The sequence below is a fragment of the Pelophylax lessonae genome (assembly GCF_965119305.1).
Source record: "Pelophylax lessonae genome assembly, chromosome: 2".
Lineage (NCBI taxonomy): Eukaryota > Metazoa > Chordata > Amphibia > Anura > Ranidae > Pelophylax > Pelophylax lessonae.
In genome coordinates, this window is record NC_138769.1 from 295,213,983 (window position 1) to 295,235,880 (window position 21,898).

The 21,898-nt window shown below is 43.2% G+C and overlaps 1 protein-coding gene across 1 annotated transcript in view; it reads left to right on the forward strand.

Annotated features, from left to right (window-relative positions):
- LOC309548068 (hydrocephalus-inducing protein homolog) overlaps positions 1-21,898 on the forward strand; it is a gene marked incomplete at its 3' end in the record, with an annotated part of 44,353 nt that overhangs the window by 17,754 nt on the left and 4,701 nt on the right. Inside the window, exons 9-17 of the mRNA XM_082248037.1 lie at positions 146-305; positions 15,137-15,309; positions 15,876-16,074; positions 16,220-16,328; positions 16,747-16,846; positions 16,918-17,086; positions 17,257-17,498; positions 18,431-18,551; positions 19,549-19,753. Of these exons, the coding sequence (XP_082104163.1) occupies positions 146-305; positions 15,137-15,309; positions 15,876-16,074; positions 16,220-16,328; positions 16,747-16,846; positions 16,918-17,086; positions 17,257-17,498; positions 18,431-18,551; positions 19,549-19,753 (1,478 nt within the window). The remainder of the gene's footprint in view (positions 1-145; positions 306-15,136; positions 15,310-15,875; positions 16,075-16,219; positions 16,329-16,746; positions 16,847-16,917; positions 17,087-17,256; positions 17,499-18,430; positions 18,552-19,548; positions 19,754-21,898) is intronic.

Genomic DNA, 21,898 nt, shown 5'->3' on the forward strand with positions numbered 1-21,898 from the left:
ATAAGCCCAGGGTAGGGTCCTATGGCAACACTGTGGCTCTTGTAGTGGCATTATGTATGTCAAGCTGTATAAATTATAGGAGACTTCTAGTAGGAATGAGTGCATTGACCCCATCACAGACTGTGATCTCTACCGCCCTCTGCAGGTATAAAGCAGGACAGTACCCAGAGAACATGGAGAAACTCACCATCTATAATGCATCACCTATGGAGTCCGAGGTGACTTTCTGCTTCCAACATGATGTCAAAGCTGCTACCTTCATAGTGGATCCACCAAGCATGATGCTGAGACCGGATGAGAAGCAGGTTTTATATTTTCTATGATATCCAGCTCTTATGTAGCCTAACCTATATATAATACACTCCTCCCTGTAAGTATATGTAGTGTAGGTGTACTGGTTACCATTTTTCCATTATTATTTATTTCCTCTGGAATTCAGAGGGTAGATTGTTGAATTCATGTGTGGATCTCTTTATTACTGTTTATTCTTCCCGTTTGTTATCTTTGAATTGCATTATCCCATCTGACCTCTGTGTAATGAGTGAAACTGAAATTTCTCTCAGCGGGCAACAGAAAAAAAGTAACAAACTAGTCACATAGAAAATTGAAGGCCAGCCCCATTAAGGCTCTAACCCCTCCCATCTCACGGATGCTCAGTTTTGTTTAGTGTCCTTAGTAGAATGGATGTCTAAAATCACTATTATTACATTTTTGGTAAAAATCGCTTTACTTATTCGTACTGATCATATAGGCAGCCTACTCCAGACTGCTGTACTTCTTATCCATACTGACCATAAAGATGGCCTGCTCTGGACTGCTGTACCGCCTATCCATTCTGATCATATAGGTGGCCTACTCCCTGTGGACCATATAGGTGGCTTGCTCGGATTGCTGTACTGCTTATCTATGTTGATCATATAGATGGCATACTCCAGACTGCTGTGCTACTTATCTGTACTCACCATACAGACAGCCTGCTCTGGATTGGTTATCTGTACTGACCATAAAGACGGCCCACCAGTGGCGGCCCGTGCATAGTGGGCGCCAGGGCGCCGCCCCCCTACCCCTAAAAAAAAGAAAAAAAAAAAATGACAGCGAACAAATAAAGTTTAAAAAAAAAAAAAAATTGGGTTAGCCGGCCTTTGTAAGGGAAGTGGTGGCTAGGGGGGGGGGGGGGGGGGTGGGGTTACGTCCCAGAAGAGGCGCCGATCGGCAGCCTTCTGGGGGCGTAACCCGATCGCAAGTCCTTGCGATTGGACACCCCCACTTTCGGATATCCTGGCTGTGATTGGTCCAGTCTCCAGCCTGGACCAATCATCATCCAGGACATCCGATCCCTGACGTCACAATGGGGGCGGTGCCGGTGCGTGAGTCAGTCACTCACCGTCACCGCCGCTCGGAGGACGAGGGAGAAGCCGCTCTCCTTCCCGCCACCGCCGCTGCAGAGAGGACGGACTGGATCGAGGAGGGAAGAACCCGCCGCCGCCGCCAGGTAAGTGCATTAAATTGAAGGGAGCACGCACGCTGCACTCTGCATTGATTGGGGGACAATGCTGTGGGCACTCTGCATTTATTGGGGTACATTACTGTGGCAGGTTGTAACAAATGAAAAACATCAATTACAGAGTGCGCTAAAAAATTATGGAACACAAATATTCACAAAAATGGTGATTGCTGATGTCCAGCTAAACACAAAGTCTATATTCTAAATGATGAGACTGTGCAAAAGTCTTGAAAATCCAAAGAATATAGTGAGGTTGGGGAGTGATGAAGGATAAGGGTAACCTCTTCCCAAACGGTGATCCAGACAGTGCTCAAATGTACACGTGATGCACCCAGTGTTAAGAAGGGACTCTTACCAGATGATGGAGAGATGCAAACATATAGTGTATAACCCTGGAGTCCGTTAGGTCAGCTTGTAGGAGAGAATTCACAATAGGAATAAAAGCGACCATCTGCTTCCAAAGTGTAGGGATCTAGAGGCTTCCACTCAAGGGGATATCGCCACCAAGAACATGCCCAAGGAAGAGAAGGGGACTATAGTGCATTACCTCACTTTATTGAACCAATAAGAAAGAGTAACACTTACATTGTCAGGAGAAAAAACAGCATATGTAAATTTTGGATCGAGGACCTCTGCAGTAGTCCGGGATCATAGGCAACACGGCTAGCTCCCCCCGACGCGTTTCCACTAACAAGTCGGCTTCTGGGACTGGAGCTGTAGCCGTGCTGCTCGCATCTCTCATGTAAATAGTGTGGCTGATGGACACTTCCGGTGCGGCCGTGGCGAGGACCCGGAAGTGTTGTGACGCACTTCCGGTTCAAATGTTAGCCAATCACGGTATGTTGAGATGAAGACCCGGAAGTTCTACAAAGCGCTTCCGGAGGCTTCTGCGGCCAATCACATCGGATGTCAACAAAACTCATCATCCATAACACCGGAGTATAAATAACATAACTGTTCTTATCGATGCCAAGAATATTGGAATTGTATATGAAGGCAAGCGATTCCATCTGTCTATATAATTATCAAAAAGGAATCCATTATAAATAAAAGGCAGACAGGATTCTCTTATTAGAAGTATATGTCAGATGTGTAGTCTATTCAGTTATATTAAAAAGGGTTTAAAATTAACACATAAATTCCCAAAAATGCCACAGATTTGGTCTAAGGACCCGGAAGTGGTTTTAATAATTGTGGCTAAAGCATTTACTATATAAAAAAATATGTAAAAAATATATAAAAAAATTTATAAAAAATTTTTATTTTTAAAATTTATTTTTAAAAACATCTAGGATCATCAAATGTTGTGTAATTTTTTTGGGGTGTATGGCACCAAAAGTCTCCATCCGCCAATTTCACATTTATATAAACGTATATGGCCTAAATGCTAATAAAAACATATAATGACATTATAAAAACTTAATGTAGACTCTTGTTTCAAACATAAAAGAGAAAAAAGAGAAAAAAAGGAAGGTAATAAAGCAGGGCGGGAAGGGAAAGGTAGACCAGAAGAAACTTAGAATGTTATTATCCTATGTGGGTGTGTGGTTATTCATTATTAATGTGGGCATTAATGTCCCATTCCACATTCATACCCCATGGCTGATAGCATTTTAGTTCATGAATCCAAAACGTCTCTCTCCTGGAAATAGATCTCTTCATGTCACTCCCCCTCCAATGTGGGGAATAGCACTCAATCACAACAGCTTTCAAATTTGAGTAGCTTCTATTGTGACACTTATCATGATGGGAAGAGAGACTATGACCAGGGAAACCTGTTTGTATATTGGTGAGATGTTCACCTATTCTGATACTGGGGGTCCTGATCGTTCTCCCAACATATTGTAATCCACATCCGCACGTTAGGAGATACACCGCCCCTTTGTGATGGCAAGTGGTAAAGTTTTGGATGTCATATTTTTTCTTGGTAACAGTAGAGTTGAAGGACTGAGTTCTCTGTGTATTCAACTCTTTGCAAACCCGACATTTCTTACAGGGAAAGAAACCTTTCATATTAGAAAACATTTTCGGGATGGTGGGTTTCTCTACTGGAGTAGGGGCAATAATGTCCTTCAAATTCTTAGTCCTCCTAAAAATAATAGGGGGTCTCTCAGGAAGTGTTGGTCCTAGTATTTTGTCTCCTTTTAATATATGCCAATACTTCCTGAAGGTGTGATTGACCCACCTATAGCCAGTTGAAAATGAAGTAATAAAGGCATATTCAAACTTAGAAAAGGCACTTTCTGGTTTGGGTTTGGGCACCACTAACTCTTTTTGAGGTACATTTTTAACTTGAAGGATGTTTTGTTCCAGAATTTCCTCTTTAAACCCCTTTTCCACAAATCTATCCTTCAATATTTTACTTTGCACCTCAAAATCTTGGGAGTCAGTGCAATTACGACGTATCCTCCTAAATTGGCTGATGGGGACCGAGGTTAGCCAGTTAGGGTGATGGCAGCTATCTAGGGAGATGAACCCATTCTTGTCCGTGGGTTTAAAGAAGGTTCTCGTGCCAAATTTACTTCCCATCCTGTATATAACCAGATCTAGGAAATTTATGGATGTTTCACTGAACTGATAAGTGAGGCGAATGCCCCAATCATTGCAGTTCAGTCTATCCATAAAAAATTGAAGAGAAGAGATGTCACCTTTCCACAGCAATAAAACATCATCTATGTATCTTCTCCATAGAAAGATGTTGGGTTCTCTAGCGGCATAAATATTGCGGTCCTCCCAGAGTGCCATAAACAGATTGGCAAGGCTGGGAGCAAATTTGGCTCCCATTGCCACGCCAGTCTGTTGTAAATAAAAATTCCCACCGTAGAAAAAATAATTATGCTCCATTCCGAATTGTAATAACTCAAGAATGAATATTTTTTGTTTGAGTGGGAGGTCATAATTGCTTTCCAAAAAAGTGCTGACTGCCTCATATCCCATCTGGTGAGGTATGATGGTATACAGGGATGAGACATCCGCTGTAACCATCAATACCTCACCTTCTACGTCCAGGTTTGTAAGTTCCTGGATGCATTGGGACGTATCTTTCAAGTACGCAGGGGTTTGTTGTACCAGAGGTTGGAGGAAATGATCCACGTATTTTCCTATTCGGGAGGTCACCGAATCTATGCCGCTTATTATTGGACGGCCCGGAGGTTTGATTAAACTTTTGTGGACCTTAGGTAAATAATAAATAAGTGGGATTCTCGGGGCTAAAGGAACAAGATGTTCTTTCTCTTTGTCATTGAGAATGCCCTCTTGGTGACCCCTCAATATCAACCGCTCTAGTTGTCTTTTGTATGAATAGGTTGGATCATTGGGAAGGATCCGATATGTGTCGCTGTCAGACAGCAAGCGATCCATTTCCTCTATATAATCCTCTTTCTTAAGCAGTACAACTCCGCCTCCTTTGTCAGCAGGGCGGATAATTAAGTCTTTCCGTTCACACAGTGACTTAACTCCTGTCATTAAATCCTTCTGACGGTGATGGTGAAATTTGGCTTCATCTAGGTCTTTCAGAACAAGGTCTTTAAATACCGTGATGTTGCTACTTTTTACACCTGAAGGGTTGAAAAGTGAGGCATTTTTAAGTTTGGTATGGGTGTATGGAGAGACTTGATAGCTGGTATAATTCCTTTCCCTAGCATTTGATAGAAAATGTCTCTTCACATTGAGTTTTCTGACAAATTTGTGCACATCAATAAATGTGTCAAATTTGTTGATACCTTTCTTTGGTGCATATTTTAGGCCTTTATCGAGGGTACGTTGTTCAGAGTCTGTTAGCGTGATTCCACTTAAATTAAAGATGCCCTGCCCTTTCATCTTTTTCTTTTTCCGGGAGTCACCTCCTCTGCACCCCCTCGTTTTTTTCTTTTGCCTTTGTTGTGGCCCTTCCCTAAAAAACCCCTCGGTTTCTGGCTAATGGGGGTATTTTTTTGGTAATTATTTGGAGGTTCATACTCATCGTCTTCACTCTCTTCAGTGTCTTCTTGCAAAGATTCATATCTGTTATGAGACACTAGCTGTCTTGGATCTTGATATGAAGGTCCAGGATAGTTTCCTTCATAGTCCAGGGAGGATCTCCTGGGTGATTTAAGAGAGGGTGAGGCATGATGTCTAATGGGTTTATGACCTTCCTCTTCCCACCTTAAGTTTTTCACTTGAGGGTGTTTGGACCCTTTGACACTGTTTCCCTTCCCTTTTGAGGGAGCAAACTCTTTTAGAGGTTTGAATTTGGAGTAATGGGCTCCAGACGTGGAGGGTACCGCGTCTCCCATAGAAGGGAGTTTTTGGTTATTGGAACTCATAATTTCCTGTATCTCTTTGGAATTGGTACCAGTAACCTCGGGATTAGCTGAACCGCCAGAGGTGGAGCCAAATTTCTCCCCAGTGTTCAATTGCCATTTGAACACACGGGTGGAGTTGTAATCTTCCACATCCCGAAAGTACTTTTTTCTTTTCTTTATTTTTTGTTCCTCCTCCTCCATGGTGAGGATCTCTCTAAGTTCTTTAGTGTAAATTTTGTAGGCCTCTTCTTCTTTGAATGGTGTCAGCTTCTCCTTAATTTCTAGAATCTCCTTGTTGAGTCTAATGGTTTTCCTCCTTTTTCTATCAACAAGGAAACTTAGTAGGCTAATGCCTGCTCCATTGAAGAACTGACTCCACTCAAGAAGCTCTGTGTCCCCTTGATCGGGAGTAATGTTCCACCTGAGGCTACGGGGAACCATTTTTTCATCTATATATTTCTCTAGGAAGACTATATCCCATGCGGCATGTAATTCTGCCACCATTACATTTTTTAGTCGCATGAATATTCCTCTAAGATCAGTGGATTCAGTTTTATTCCTAATGAATACATCATCCACTGCTAGTTTACGGGAACTGTGATATTCAAAAATATCCATTTCCAAAAGGACGCAGCTAACCTGTGAGGGTGTATAATCAATGGTGAAAAGAGAAATAGGTGCGCGAACCTTTATTGAGAAAAAGGAGTGAAAAAAAGCAGCACTGAAAAATTATAAATATGTGAGGGGTTGTAACAAATGAAAAACATCAATTACAGAGTGCGCTAAAAAATTATGGAACACAAATATTCACAAAAATGGTGATTGCTGATGTCCAGCTAAACACAAAGTCTATATTCTAAATGATGAGACTGTGCAAAAGTCTTGAAAATCCAAAGAATATAGTGAGGTTGGGGAGTGATGAAGGATAAGGGTAACCTCTTCCCAAACGGTGATCCAGACAGTGCTCAAATGTACACGTGATGCACCCAGTGTTAAGAAGGGACTCTTACCAGATGATGGAGAGATGCAAACATATAGTGTATAACCCTGGAGTCCGTTAGGTCAGCTTGTAGGAGAGAATTCACAATAGGAATAAAAGCGACCATCTGCTTCCAAAGTGTAGGGATCTAGAGGCTTCCACTCAAGGGGATATCGCCACCAAGAACATGCCCAAGGAAGAGAAGGGGACTATAGTGCATTACCTCACTTTATTGAACCAATAAGAAAGAGTAACACTTACATTGTCAGGAGAAAAAACAGCATATGTAAATTTTGGATCGAGGACCTCTGCAGTAGTCCGGGATCATAGGCAACACGGCTAGCTCCCCCCGACGCGTTTCCACTAACAAGTCGGCTTCTGGGACTGGAGCTGTAGCCGTGCTGCTCGCATCTCTCATGTAAATAGTGTGGCTGATGGACACTTCCGGTGCGGCCGTGGCGAGGACCCGGAAGTGTTGTGACGCACTTCCGGTTCAAATGTTAGCCAATCACGGTATGTTGAGATGAAGACCCGGAAGTTCTACAAAGCGCTTCCGGAGGCTTCTGCGGCCAATCACATCGGATGTCAACAAAACTCATCATCCATAACACCGGAGTATAAATAACATAACTGTTCTTATCGATGCCAAGAATATTGGAATTGTATATGAAGGCAAGCGATTCCATCTGTCTATATAATTATCAATAATTATTTGATAATTATATAGACAGATGGAATCGCTTGCCTTCATATACAATTCCAATATTCTTGGCATCGATAAGAACAGTTATGTTATTTATACTCCGGTGTTATGGATGATGAGTTTTGTTGACATCCGATGTGATTGGCCGCAGAAGCCTCCGGAAGCGCTTTGTAGAACTTCCGGGTCTTCATCTCAACATACCGTGATTGGCTAACATTTGAACCGGAAGTGCGTCACAACACTTCCGGGTCCTCGCCACGGCCGCACCGGAAGTGTCCATCAGCCACACTATTTACATGAGAGATGCGAGCAGCACGGCTACAGCTCCAGTCCCAGAAGCCGACTTGTTAGTGGAAACGCGTCGGGGGGAGCTAGCCGTGTTGCCTATGATCCCGGACTACTGCAGAGGTCCTCGATCCAAAATTTACATATGCTGTTTTTTCTCCTGACAATGTAAGTGTTACTCTTTCTTATTGGTTCAATAAAGTGAGGTAATGCACTATAGTCCCCTTCTCTTCCTTGGGCATGTTCTTGGTGGCGATATCCCCTTGAGTGGAAGCCTCTAGATCCCTACACTTTGGAAGCAGATGGTCGCTTTTATTCCTATTGTGAATTCTCTCCTACAAGCTGACCTAACGGACTCCAGGGTTATACACTATATGTTTGCATCTCTCCATCATCTGGTAAGAGTCCCTTCTTAACACTGGGTGCATCACGTGTACATTTGAGCACTGTCTGGATCACCGTTTGGGAAGAGGTTACCCTTATCCTTCATCACTCCCCAACCTCACTATATTCTTTGGATTTTCAAGACTTTTGCACAGTCTCATCATTTAGAATATAGACTTTGTGTTTAGCTGGACATCAGCAATCACCATTTTTGTGAATATTTGTGTTCCATAATTTTTTAGCGCACTCTGTAATTGATGTTTTTCATTTGTTACAACCCCTCACATATTTATAATTTTTCAGTGCTGCTTTTTTTCACTCCTTTTTCTCAATAAAGGTTCGCGCACCTATTTCTCTTTTCAACATTACTGTGGCACTCTGCATTTATTGGGGGACAATGCTGTGGGCACTCTGCATTTATTGGGGGACAATGCTGTGGCACTCTGCATTTATTGGGGTACATTGCTGTGGCACTCTGCATTTATTGGGGTACAATGCTGTGGGCACTCTGCATTGATTGGGGGACAATGCTGTGGGCACTCTGCATTTATTGGGGGACAATGCTGTGGGCACTCTGCATATATTGGGGTACAATGCTGTGGGCACTCTGCATTTATTGGGGTACAATGCTGTGGGCACTCTGCATTTATTGGGGTACAATGCTGCGGTGCTCTGCATTTATTGGGATACAATGCTGTGGCACTCTGCAATCATTGGGGTACAATGCTGTGGGCACTCTGCATTTATTGGGGGACAATGCTGTGGGCACTCTGCATTTATTGGGGTACAATGCTGTGGCGCTCTGCAATCATTGGGGTACAATGCTGTGGCACTCTGCAATCATTGGGGTACAATTCTGTGGCACTCTGCAATCATTGGGGTACAATTCTGTGGCGCTCTGCATTTATTGGGGTACAATGCTGAGGCGCTCTGTATTTATTGGGGTACAATGCTGTGGGCACTCTGCATTTATTGGGGTACAATGCTGTGGGCACTCTGCAATCATTGGGGTACAATGCTGTGGGCACTCTGCATTTATTGGGGTACAATGCTGTGGGCACTTTGCAATCATTGGGGTACAATGCTGTGGCACTCTGCAATCATTGGGGTACAATTCTGTGGCACTCTGCAATCATTGGGGTACAGTTCTGTGGCACTCTGCAATCATTGGGGTACAATTCTGTGGCACTCTGCAATCATTGGGGTACAATTCTGTGGCACTCTGCAATCATTGGGGTACAATGCTGAGGGCACTCTGCAATCATTGGGGTACAATGCTGAGGGCACTCTGCAATCATTGGGGTACAATGCTGTGGGAACTCTGCATTTATTGGGGTACAATGCTGTGGGCACTCTGCAATCATTGGGGTACAATTCTGTGGCACTCTGCAATCATTGGGGTACAATGCTGTGGCACTCTGCAATCATTGGGGGACAATGCTGTGGGCACTCTGCAATCATTGGGGACAATGCTGTGGCGCTCTGCAGTGATTGGGGACAATGCTGTGGCGCTCTGAATTGAAAGGGGCATGCACGCTGAACTCTGCATTGTGGGGGCACAGCACAGTGTTTATTGCATTGAAGGGGACACAGCACAGTGTTTATTGCATTGAAGGGGGCACAGCACAGTGTTCATTGCATTGAACGGGGCACAGCACAGTGTTCATTGCATTGAAGGGGGCACAGCACAGTGTTTATTGCATTGAAGGGGGCACAGCACAGTGTTCATTGCATTGAAGGGGGCACAGCACAGTGTTCATTGCATTGAAGGGGGCACAGCACAGTGTTCATTGCATTGAAGGGGGCACAGCTTCAAAGTCACGCAATTTTTTCACTGCGTTTTTTGGTGCAAAGCAATACCTATTACATTTTTCTTTTTGCGCCCCCCAAAAATTTTGAGCACCAGCCGCCACTGCGGCCCACTCCAGAATGCTGTACTGCTTTTCTATACTGACCATATAGATGCCTTGCTCTGGACTTCTGCACTGCTTTTCTATACTGACCATATAGGCAGCTTGCTCTGGACTGCTGAACTACTCATTCATACTGACTATATAGCCGACCCACTCTGGACTGTACTGCATATCTGTACTGACTGTATAGACAGCCTGCTCTGGACTGGTTATCCGTACTGACCATAGAGATAGCCCACGCCAGACTGCTGTACTGCTTCTCTGTACTGACCATTTAGATGGCCTGTTTCAGACTGCTGTACTGCCTATTTATTGTGACCATATATATGTCCTTGTAGTATGGTAAGCAACGGGTTAAGTTGCTGTCTGCAAAATGTTACAATTATGTATATGTCTGGGAGCTGGGTGTGGCTGAAGTTAGTTGCATGCTGATGTGCAGTGAATAAAGAAGCAACCTGTACAGCTTGTCTGTGTTAATACACTACATTTTGGCGACGAGGATGGCTAGCTTTCTGGATTTACCGGCTATCGGACCGTTTGATGTGTCTGGAGATCACACTAGTCTCTCGCAGCGCTGGGACAAGTGGAAGAAGGGATTTCAGCTCTATGTTATAGCCACAGGAGTGACTGCACCTGCTCAGAAGAGAGCCATGCTGCTGCATCTAGCTGGACCTCAAGTTCAGGACATTTTTGAAACCCTGGGAGCAACAGGGGAAGATTCAGACTATGAGACAGCCATGAATAGACTGAGTGAGTACTTTGAGCCAAAGAAAAATATTCCCTATGAAAGATATAAGTTTAGACAGGCTGTGCAAGAACTGGGAGAAACCACAGACAGTTATGTGACTAGGCTGAAATATCTGGCAAAGTCTTGTGATTTTGGGACTGTAACTGAGGAGATAATCAGAGATCAGGTCATAGAGAAATGCACATCTGTGCACCTCAGGAGGAGATTATTGAGAGAACCTAGTCTCACACTTACTAGTCTGCAGGAGATTGCAAGAGCCATTGAACTGTCTGAGCTCCAGGCTCTGCATATTGAAACCAAGAACACTGCATCTGTCAATACAGTCTCCAAACCTACCTATAATAATAGGAATATCTGGAGTAGGAAGGAGAGTTTTCCAAAGAGGACTTTACATATCACCTGCAATAAATGTGGCAGGGCGGGACACACAAGTCAGGACTGCACTGTGGTACAGAATAAAATGTGCTATGCTTGTGGAAAGACAGGTCATTTTGCAGCTGTGTGTAGAAGTACAACCAGAGATAACAAAACCAAAGGACAATCTGCACAAGTAAATGTTATAGCTGAGGATAAAGAGAGTGCTCCTGACTGTGAATTTATATTCTCCCTGTGTTCTCTGCAGGCTGGGACATTAACCATTAAGATTGGAAATACAGATGTGTCAGTGTTGATTGACTCTGGAGCTACATGCAATGTTATGGACTTGGCTTCTTGGCACAGTCTTAATGGCAGAGAAAATCACCTTAAATTGTGTAACACCACTAAACAGATTTATACTTATGGCTCCAGTACACCACTGCAACTTAAAGGCAAATTTTATACCTCTGTTCAAACACATGAGACTGGTCCTCCATTGCAGACCGAATTCTATGTTGTAGATGGCACAGGGTCGCCTCTGCTTGGTCGTCAAACCGCAATGGCACTAGGGGTGTTACAGATTGGCCGTGATGTAGGCAGCGCAAGAGTGAATATGGTGTCTCCTGCTATTTCTGCATTGAAAGAGGAATTTAAAGATTGCTTCTCTGGGTTTGGAAAATTAAAGGATTTTCAGTTGGAGCTTCACATTGATCCACATGTAAAGCCTATTGCACAGCCAGTACGCAGACTTCCTTATAGCCTGAGATCACCTGTTGAGCACAAACTGGCAGAGCTGCTAGACCTTGACATTATTGAACCTGTGGAAGGGCCCACTCAGTGGGTATCGCCGTTAGTTGTTGTACCAAAGGGCACAGATATTCGGATTTGTGTGGACATGAGATGTGCTAACCAAGCTGTGCAGAGAGAGACATCCAATTCCCACTATTGAAGATGTTCTGCATGCAATGAATGGGGCAAGTGTCTTCAGTAAACTGGATTTGAAATGGGGTTATCATCAGATTGAATTGACCCCAGCATCTAGAGTCATCACTACATTTGCAAGCCATAAAGGTCTTTTTAGATACAAGAGGTTGATGTTTGGCGTATCGTCCGCACCGGAGGCCTATCAACATGTGATTCAGCAAGTGCTACATGGTTGTGAAGGCACGCATAACATTTATGATTATATAATTGTGTGGGGAACAAACACACAGGAGCACGACGAACGTCTCTGTGCAGTGCTAAATCGCTTGAAGGAGAAAGGGTTAACATTAAATGAGAAGAAATGCACATTTCAAATGAATAAAATGACTTTTATGGGCCATGTGCTGTCTGACAGGGGCATTGGTCCGGAGGACTGTAAAATTAAAGCTGTGTCTGATGCCAGAAATCCTGAAAACCCTGCAGAAGTACGCAGTTTTCTTGGGCTAGTGAATTACTGTGCCAAGTTTATTCCAGATATGGCGACTGTCAGTGAACCTTTGAGAGTGTTGACTCGCAAAGCAGTCCCGTGGAAGTGGGGCTTTTTGGAACAAGGTGCATTTGATGAACTTAAGAGACGGCTGACTTGCGCCACAACTTTGGCTTATTTCAATCCTACTGCACACACCCAAGTTATTGTCGATGCTAGCCCTGTGGGGTTAGGCGCCATCTTGGTTCAGAGACAATGCACAGGCGATTACAGGCCTATTCAGTATGCAAGCAGATCCCTCACTGATGTAGAGAGACGTTATTCTCAGGCCGAGAAAGAAGCTTTGGCTGTTGTTTGGGGATGTGAAAGGTTTCACACCTATCTCTACGGCCTTGATTTTGAAATCATCACAGACCATAAGCCTTTGGAAGTGATATATTCGCCACGCTCAAAACCATCCGCCAGAATTGAGAGATGGGTTCTCAGATTGTTACCATATCGCTTTACAGTGCGGTACAGACCTGGACCGACTAATGCGGCAGATGCACTTTCCAGATTGCCTCAGTCTTCTGCACCTGTTCATAACCTGGCAGAAGAGTACATTCGTTTTGTGGCTACTAACGCCATGCCTCAGGCATTGACACCGCGGGAGGTTGAAGAATTGTCATCTGTGGATCCGGAAATTGCTTGGTTGAGAAAATGTGTAAGACAAGGGGTTTGGGTGGATTGTGACCCTAGCTATCACAGAATCAAACAAGAGCTGAGTATTGCAGGACAACTAGTTCTACGTGGCAATCGTATTGTGATGCCTAAAGATTTACGGAAACGTACATTACATTTAGCCCATGAGGGCCATCAAGGCATTGTAAACCAAACAAAGATTACGTGAGAAAGTCTGGTGGCCAGGAATTGACAAGGATGTGGAACGTTTGGTTTCTTCATGTCGAGCATGTCAGTTGGTGGGCAGCAAACCTAAACCAGAACCAGTAACTCACACTGTTCTACCTGAGGGACCATGGGAAGATTTAGCCATTGATCTGTGCGACATTCCATCTGGACACCATCTTTTAGTTGTTGTGGACTATTATTCAAGGTGGCAAGAGGTGGTAGTTCTCACTAAAGCTACATCATCAACTGTAATTGAGGGGTTGGAGAGCATTTTTGCATCTCATGGGTTGCCTAAACGGATTGTGAGTGATAATGGTGCCCAATTTACTTCTCAGGAATTTCAGGATTATCTGAAATCAAATGCTATTGAACATCATCGTACAACTCCATACTGGCCACAGGCTAACGGGGAAGTGGAACGCCAGAATCGAACCTTGCTGAAAGCTTTGCGGATTGCTCATTTAGAGAGAAGAGACTGGGAAAAGGAACTGTGGCGTTTTCTTTTGGCTTATCGCACAACTCCGCATACTGTCACTGGCGTTAGTCCTGCGGAACTTCTTTGTGGTCGCAAATTCAGGACAAAATTGCCAGACATTGGGGGTCCTCCTACAAGTCAGAAACCTTTTCGGCATATTGATGAGGAAAGGAAGATCCGGGCTGAACAGTATGCAAACCACCGCCGCCATTGTCAACCTAGTGGCCTTCAACAGGGTGATAAGGTGTTGCTTCAAAGTGATCGGTTTAACAAACTGGCTCCGTCCTTTGAACCTGAGCCTTATGTTGTAAAGGAGAAAAGAGGTACTCAAGTGGTTTTAGAGGATTTAGATGGACACACAAAAGTGCGTAATTCTTCATTTGTGAAGAAATTTATTGAGTCAGAAGGTCAAGTATCGGAAGATGGCGAACAGGCAAAGAGTAGTGATGATACTGCCAGTGATCCAGACTTCAATCCACAACCATCCACATCGGAATGGCCAAGAGAAAAACGAGCAACAAATCCACCGGCCTACCTTAAGGACTATGTGTATAGTCAGGAGTTTATAGGTTAAATTTTTAGTTGTTCATCCATGCATTTTGTTAATCTTATTAATACGTTGTGCATGTTATGTTTTATTCAAAGAGAGGAGGGAATGTAGTATGGTAAGCAACGGGTTAAGTTGCTGTCTGCAAAATGTTACAATTATGTATATGTCTGGGAGCTGGGTGTGGCTGAAGTTAGTTGCATGCTGATGTGCAGTGAATAAAGAAGCAACCTGTACAGCTTGTCTGTGTTAATACACTACAGTCCTTACTTGCAGTGCTGTTGTAATCATATAGTTGGTAAGCTCTGCATTACTGTACTCCTTTTCAATACCATATAGGCAGCATGCTGCAAACTGCTGTAATTGTAACATAATGGGGTTTATGTACTAAAGATAGAGAATACAAGATCAGGCTCACTTCTGCATAGAAACCAATCAGCTTCTAACCTCAGCTTGTTCAATTAAGCTTTGGCTATAAAACCTGGAAGCTGATTGGTTTCTTTGCAAAAGTGAGCCTGATTTTGCATTCCCCAGCTTTAGTAAATAAACCCCAATGTGACTTTCTTTGTAGGTGTTTTCAATCAACAAAAATTCAGACAGACACAGACCCCATCATGAACATTGCTCTAACCCACTATTATTAATGTGTTCCCTTCTAGGAGCTCTCTATATGGGCATACCCGACTGCCCCGGGATTGGTTGAGGATAATATCGTGTGCTGCATTAAGGACAACCCTGAGCCTGTCATATTCCACTTGTGTTGTCGTGGCGTACGTCCAGAACTGGAACTAGACCGCAAGCAAGTTCACTTTGAGAAAATTCTTCTGCATCGGTAAGACAGCTGAGGGCCAAATTACCAATGTCAGGGGCCCTAAGTTACCTTTGTGTAAATGGGGACCAGCCTTTGCTGGGTGTGATGTTGTTTGTTTCTACCTTTTGATGTTGTGCATCAGGTTTTCTGACTTCAGGTGATGTACAGCCATCCTGCATAGTCTAGTGATGTACCATTATCTTGTATTCTGTCCTCTCATTATGTGCAGTCATATTGTATTTTGTCCTCCAATTATGTGCAGTCATTTTGTATTTTTGCCCTACTATGATGTGTAGTCATCTTGTATTCTGTCCTCCAGGGATGTGCAGTCATCTTGTATTCTGTTTTTCAGTGATGATCATGTAAACTCATCTTGTATTCTGTCTCCCAATGACGTACAGTTATCTTGTATTCTGTCTCCCAGTGATGTGCAGTTATCCTGTATTCTGTCTTTCATTGATGTGCAGTTATCCTATATTCTGTTCTTCAATGATGTGCAGTCATCTTGTACAGGTTTCTAACTGTATGCATGTTGTACATGGATTTTGCATGTCACATTCTCATTCTCTGATTTGCACATATAACAGGAAAGACACCAAAACCATCTTCCTGAGAAACAGTACTTTCCTGCCGGCAGCATGGCGTGTGACCGGCCTGGAGAATCTGGGTAATGACTTCTCTGTGTCGCAGGATCAGGGCATTGTTGCCCCTCGATCAGAGTATGGATTGCAGCTCCACTTCAAAGCTGTCAAAGCCACAAACGTCAACAAGTTTATTCGCCTGGAGGTATTGATGCCAACTGATTTTTTGAACTCTCCTGTATATTCTTTGTGCAGGGGTCTCTGTGTTTCTTTAAGTTTATTTCATTACTTGATCTCCTGAAGATGAAAACCTCTCAGTTGACTCAGAATGTTCTGTCCTCTCCCTGCAGGTCTCTGATGTGGAGAACATTCTAGGAATTGTCCAGCTGGAAAACATCCATGTGTTTGCAGAATCGTATGATGTGTCCCTGGATATCAGCTTCCCAAAGGTACCCAAACGTCACCATTCACATTTCTAGATTATCAAACCAGACATTACATGTACACTCTGGGCAAATTCAGAATATTTCCATACTGTGTTTTGTATCCGTGTTATATCAGTAAGTGACTAGGGCAACTTCTGATCATCCAATGACCTCTCCAATCTGTTCTCCACCTTTACAGCCTGCACTCCATCTCACCCTTCTGCCCTCCACCTCTTCCACCTGCCATCCGCCTCTCCTACCTGCCCTCTGCCTCTCCCAACTTCCCTGCCCCTCTCATGCCTGCCCTCCATCTCTCCCACTAACCCTTTCTCATTGTGTAAAGTGTAGCTCGGCTTCCTAGATTGTAAGCGCTTTTGGTCAGGGAACTCTTTTCCCCTTGAGTCCTGTATTTCCTGTAAATTGTATTCAACACATATTTCCTCATCTTGCAGGCACAGATGGTGGATTGGATTTTGGGGTGGTGAAGGTGATGGATGAAGCTAAGCATAGCTTGTCGCTGAAGAACAAAGGCAAATATGAGATTGGCTTTAGGTGAGTGTCTCAGACTTTTGTGGCTCCTTCTTGCAGATGTGTCAGAGTGTAATCTCCTTTCCTGTCCACAGTTTCTCCCTGGAAGCCTCCACTCCCGGAATGCCTGATCTGAACTCCATTTTCACCATATTGCCCCAGAAAGGAACGCTCAGCCCCAATGACCGGACGACCCAGGTACAGATTGTCTTCCAGGCCAAGAAGGAAGTGCAGATTACAGATAAATCCATCTTGAAATGTCAGGTGAGTAAATTTATGTTGGACTCTCTCAGCAGATTTCTTTTGGACTCGCTCAGTAGATTGATTTTGGACTCAGTAGATTGATGTTGAATTCACTCAGTAGATTTATGTTGGAATTGCTCAGTAGATTTATGTTTGACTCCATCTGTTCCTTCACTTCAATTTCAATGCAGGTTATTGAACCAAATCTAAGTGAGGGTGGTGAAACAATTGCGAGTATCCCCATCCGATTGTCTGGCACATCTGCTTTCTCCAAGTACCGTCTAACTCCATCCTCTGACATCAACTTTGGTGCCATGGTGATTGGCGTCCGCAAGCTTCATTCTTTCACCTTGGAGAACTGCGGGCAACTGGAGTTTCGTTACAGCATCAGCAAAATGATCGGGGAGGTGATGATCCAGCCTGCTAAGAAGGGGTAAGGCGGGGAATGGCCGGTGTATAAAACATGAAATCATTGTTGCTCCTACAGATGCCATGGACAATTAAAAAATAACCTAACCACATCTATTTAGCACATAGCTAGTCTATATAAGGATTTACTAAATTTTTGGTCATGTACAGATCCTATTGAGGTCATGCACAGGGCTCATAGAAGACATAGATGGTGCATAGGTGGCACAGGACCCAGCCATCAAAACTGCAGACAAGAAATGAGGATAAAAGTGGAATTGTTTTCTATAGCAATCAATCAGGTTTCACCTGTCATGTTTTGAAAAAAATTCAGGCTGGCCACTGCGAGTAACAACTCAACCTTTGTGCGCAAATTCTTTTCTCTAGTTTTATTGGGTAAGCACCATAGAGTTGACGCATAGAGAATGAGCTTCATTAACTTTTGTAAGCCTTTTTTTAAATGTGTCCTCACTGGTCCTAGTTAGTAATAATTTATAATGACCTTGGGGGCATCATTTAATCCATAATGGATTCATTAAAAAGTACCTAAATGGTCCTCCTGTATTACTCTGCAAAGCATTAGTCAGATTGAAGGGGGAGGGGCAGCATTAGAGCCAGTCACCCTATGTTGCTTGGTGTGACAATCTTACCAGATTGCTGCTCCTTTTTCATTGTCCAGTTACAGACTGGGGGCGGGTCCTGCACCAGGCTTTGCTCCTCAATTGCAGAGTAGTCTGCGGAAAGGTCTTAGGAAGGGCGGTACCCAGCAGTGCTCCCCAGCTGGGGTCTCTGGTTGACAGGTACGCTTGAAAAGAAATACAAATCCTTTGGCATGTAAGAGTTTCCATATACTGTATGTGTTGCAACTGTGCATTTAGCAGTTTTTTGGAGTTCAGCTTTACCCATTTGAAAGTTTGGAGGAGGTCCCTTCTAATGATTCAACATCTCTGTTTTCAGGCTGGCTCACAGCATGAAGAGATCTCGATCCCGGGAGGGTTCTCGATCCAGTAGATCTCTTGCGTTAAGTAAAACCAAGCACTCCGATTCCCAGCTGAGAGAGACAAATGTTTCTGGACAGGTGAGCTGATATCTGTGTGGTTGTAAGATAAGGTGAATGACACATTATACAGAGCATTTACCAGCTCCTTAGTGCAGCTTTTCATCCTTGTCACTCGGACCAGTGCTCTTATGCCTGGTACACACAATGAGAAAATCAAACGAAAAATACCGCTTTTGGAGCTATTGTCCAATAATTTGATCATTAGTACACAGCTTTTGAGAGCCGATCACATTAGTTTGTGCAAAAATATCCGAAGGGACAAGCACGAAAATTTTTGTCGTCTGATAATAGAACAAACAATTTTCGTGTAATTAGTATGGTGTTTTTATTTAAAAAAAAAAAAAGACCATGCATGCTCGGAAATGAAAGAATACATTACAATACATTATATTACATCCCTTCCGAAGTTGTATTCTGTTGTAAGAGAATTTTCAGAACTTTAGCAACCTATTGGTTTTCAATATGAGACTAGCATGTAAAAAAAAAATGGACAATCATTTGTCCGATATGTGTACATGATATGTATATATGCTACACAATGGAAACACATTCACTTGAAGAAGATACTATGGACAGCAGTGATGTCTCATACAGACCCTGACAAGCATCAATTTGGCACGAAAGGTGTAGAGACCAGTGTAATGGACAAGAGTGGGGTGGATAGGTGCAGGGTGGACAGGACTGGAGGGATCAGGAGGTGGGTGGAAAGGAGTGCAAGGGACAGGAGTGGGGTGGGCAGGATCATGGTGGACAGAAGTGGGGTTGACAGAACTGGAGTGGACAGGAATGGTTTGGACAGGATCATACTGGACAGGAGTGGAGTGAACTGGATCATTATGGACAGGAGTGGAGTGGATAGAATCATGGTGGACAGGAGTGGGATTGACAAAAGTGGGGTGGGCAAGATTCTGGTGTACAAAAGTAGGTTGGACAAGATCACACTGAACAGAAGCGGGTTGGCTTCTGTACAGAGGGATCCAACTTGTCTCATGCTTGTCCCATGTCCGTCTTTCAGGCACGCTTTGCTTTGGGCATGTTCATCATTTCACCTGGCTTTGGAAACCTTCCTCCAGGGGGTCAGCAGGTGATCAGTGTGGAGTGTCTTGCTGATCAGCTCGGGAAGAGTGAAGAATTCCTGGCTATAGATATATCTGATCGGAACCCAGAGGATCATCCTAACGGAATCCCCTTCCGACTGGTGACTGAAGGATGTATTCCAGGTAAGGCTGATCTCCCTCCCCTCAGCACACTATTCTTATTTATCATATTGATAATGCTTCCTTTAGGTGAAGCTGTCTGTCATACACAAGTCACTTGGACTATGTACTGCATACAGCTATACATTGCAATATTGTGACTAAACACCAGAATGGACAATCCATTCCATATGTTGAATGCACACCTGCACGAACAAAGCTTTCTATATTCCAAATACACAGCTATAAGAACAATCCATTCTACAGTATATTCCTAATACACATCTGTATGAATAATCCATTCCATATTCTGAATGCACATCTGTATGAACAAACCATTCTGTATTCTAAATGCACAACTGTATGAACAATCCATTCTTCAGTATATTCTGAATACACACCTGTATGAACAATCCATTCTACAACATGTTCTGAATACACATCTGTATGAGCAATCCATTCTAAATTCTGTAACACTGAGTTATGAAATTCTCTATTTTCTGGGCTGCTGTAAATAGTCATCGAGTAATACCACTTAGAGGCTTCACTTTAATTAGTATGTAGAGCTGAGAAAATATACAAAGTATATTCCACGCGCCAAAGAGTTTCAGGAATGGTTGATTTAATTACTATAAAAATTAATAGGTGGGTGTTTATAAACTCTAGCTTGAAAGAAAATGATCTTAGCAGCCGCTGTATATCTAGAATGTAGTATGATATGTATGATCTCAGGAAAAGATCAAATACAGCGCTTGCTATGAACCATAGATACCAATATGTCTATACTCTATATCTGGTGTGTGTATTACCAGTGTAAAGATATGACAAATATCAAAACATCAAATTATCAAAAAGCATCAGAATAAATTCCATCAGTTGATTGGTTGTGCAAATCTGTGCAAAGTGAAAAAAGCATAAATATATAAAAACAAAACCAATTCAGTAAGTGAAGAGTAAAAAAATCACTAAAAAAAGTCTATATATATATATCTGCCATTAAGGACATTCTACCTCTATCAATTTGGAGCAGAGAAGTCATCTTAATATTTTGGATAACCCTTCCTGGATATTTATATATATATATATATATATATATATATATATATATATATATATATATATATTGTGAGGGATTAGCTCGGTGGCGGGTGTGGATGACCCCTTTGGGGGTGCGTTTTCCCAGAGAGGTAGCCGACAAGTGCTTGCAAACAAACAGTGTGGTTTATTAAATGGTGTTTTCTTCACCAGGCTGTATGCAGCAAAACATCCAAAATAAAATAAAACAGAAAATAAATCCTTGCCTCTGTGGGCGGCTACCTTCTCACAACTGGAACCTGCCTAAGTGTCTGTCTCCAACCTACCGTCGGGCAGACTTCCTTGTCACATAGCGGACACTCAATAGTCCTTTTATAATAGCTTCACAGGGCAACACAGTCCTTTTGTTTCTTTCACATCAACAGTTCGTCTTCTCACCTTTGAGACGTATTCACCCTTGGTTACCGTCCCGGGCACACATCACTCCGGGGGGTCTTCTCCCAGGCCCACACATCCTGTCGGGAGGCACACGCTGACTGTCCTCCTGCTCCCAGCCCACATGGCTTCAGGATGCAGCTTCTGGAGGCAGCAAACAATAGGAATTTCTCTGAACAAATTATAGAGCCTTAACTCCCTCATTCTGAACAGGTGAAGGCCTTTCAACTTCCTGCTGGCTATCTCTGTAGCCAACACCCTAAATTAATTAATGGACTTTCTAAGTCAGGTGGAAATGTATCTCCTTCCTGTGACTACATTCCCAGATTTAGCTGACTTCCTGTTACATACCCCCCCCTCTTGTTTCAACCCTAGGGTTGGGACACAGATTTCCAGGCACGCATGTGTCAAGCACTGCTGACTCACTGATAAGCCTCCTATTATCCTCAAGCTTCCGGATGAAACTGTTTTGTCATCTTCATTGACGGATTTCTCATAAATGCCACACAGTTTGTCTCTCATCTCATATACACATTCTTCAACTGCATTTTTGGCATCATTTCGCTCCTTCTCGTTTCTGTCATCTTCATTGACAGCTTTCTCATAAATGTCAGACAGCTTGTCCCTCATAACCGTCTGTCCAATCCACCATGGAGGACCGTGATCCATAGGCAACTCAATTGGGCTAGTCTTAATGTC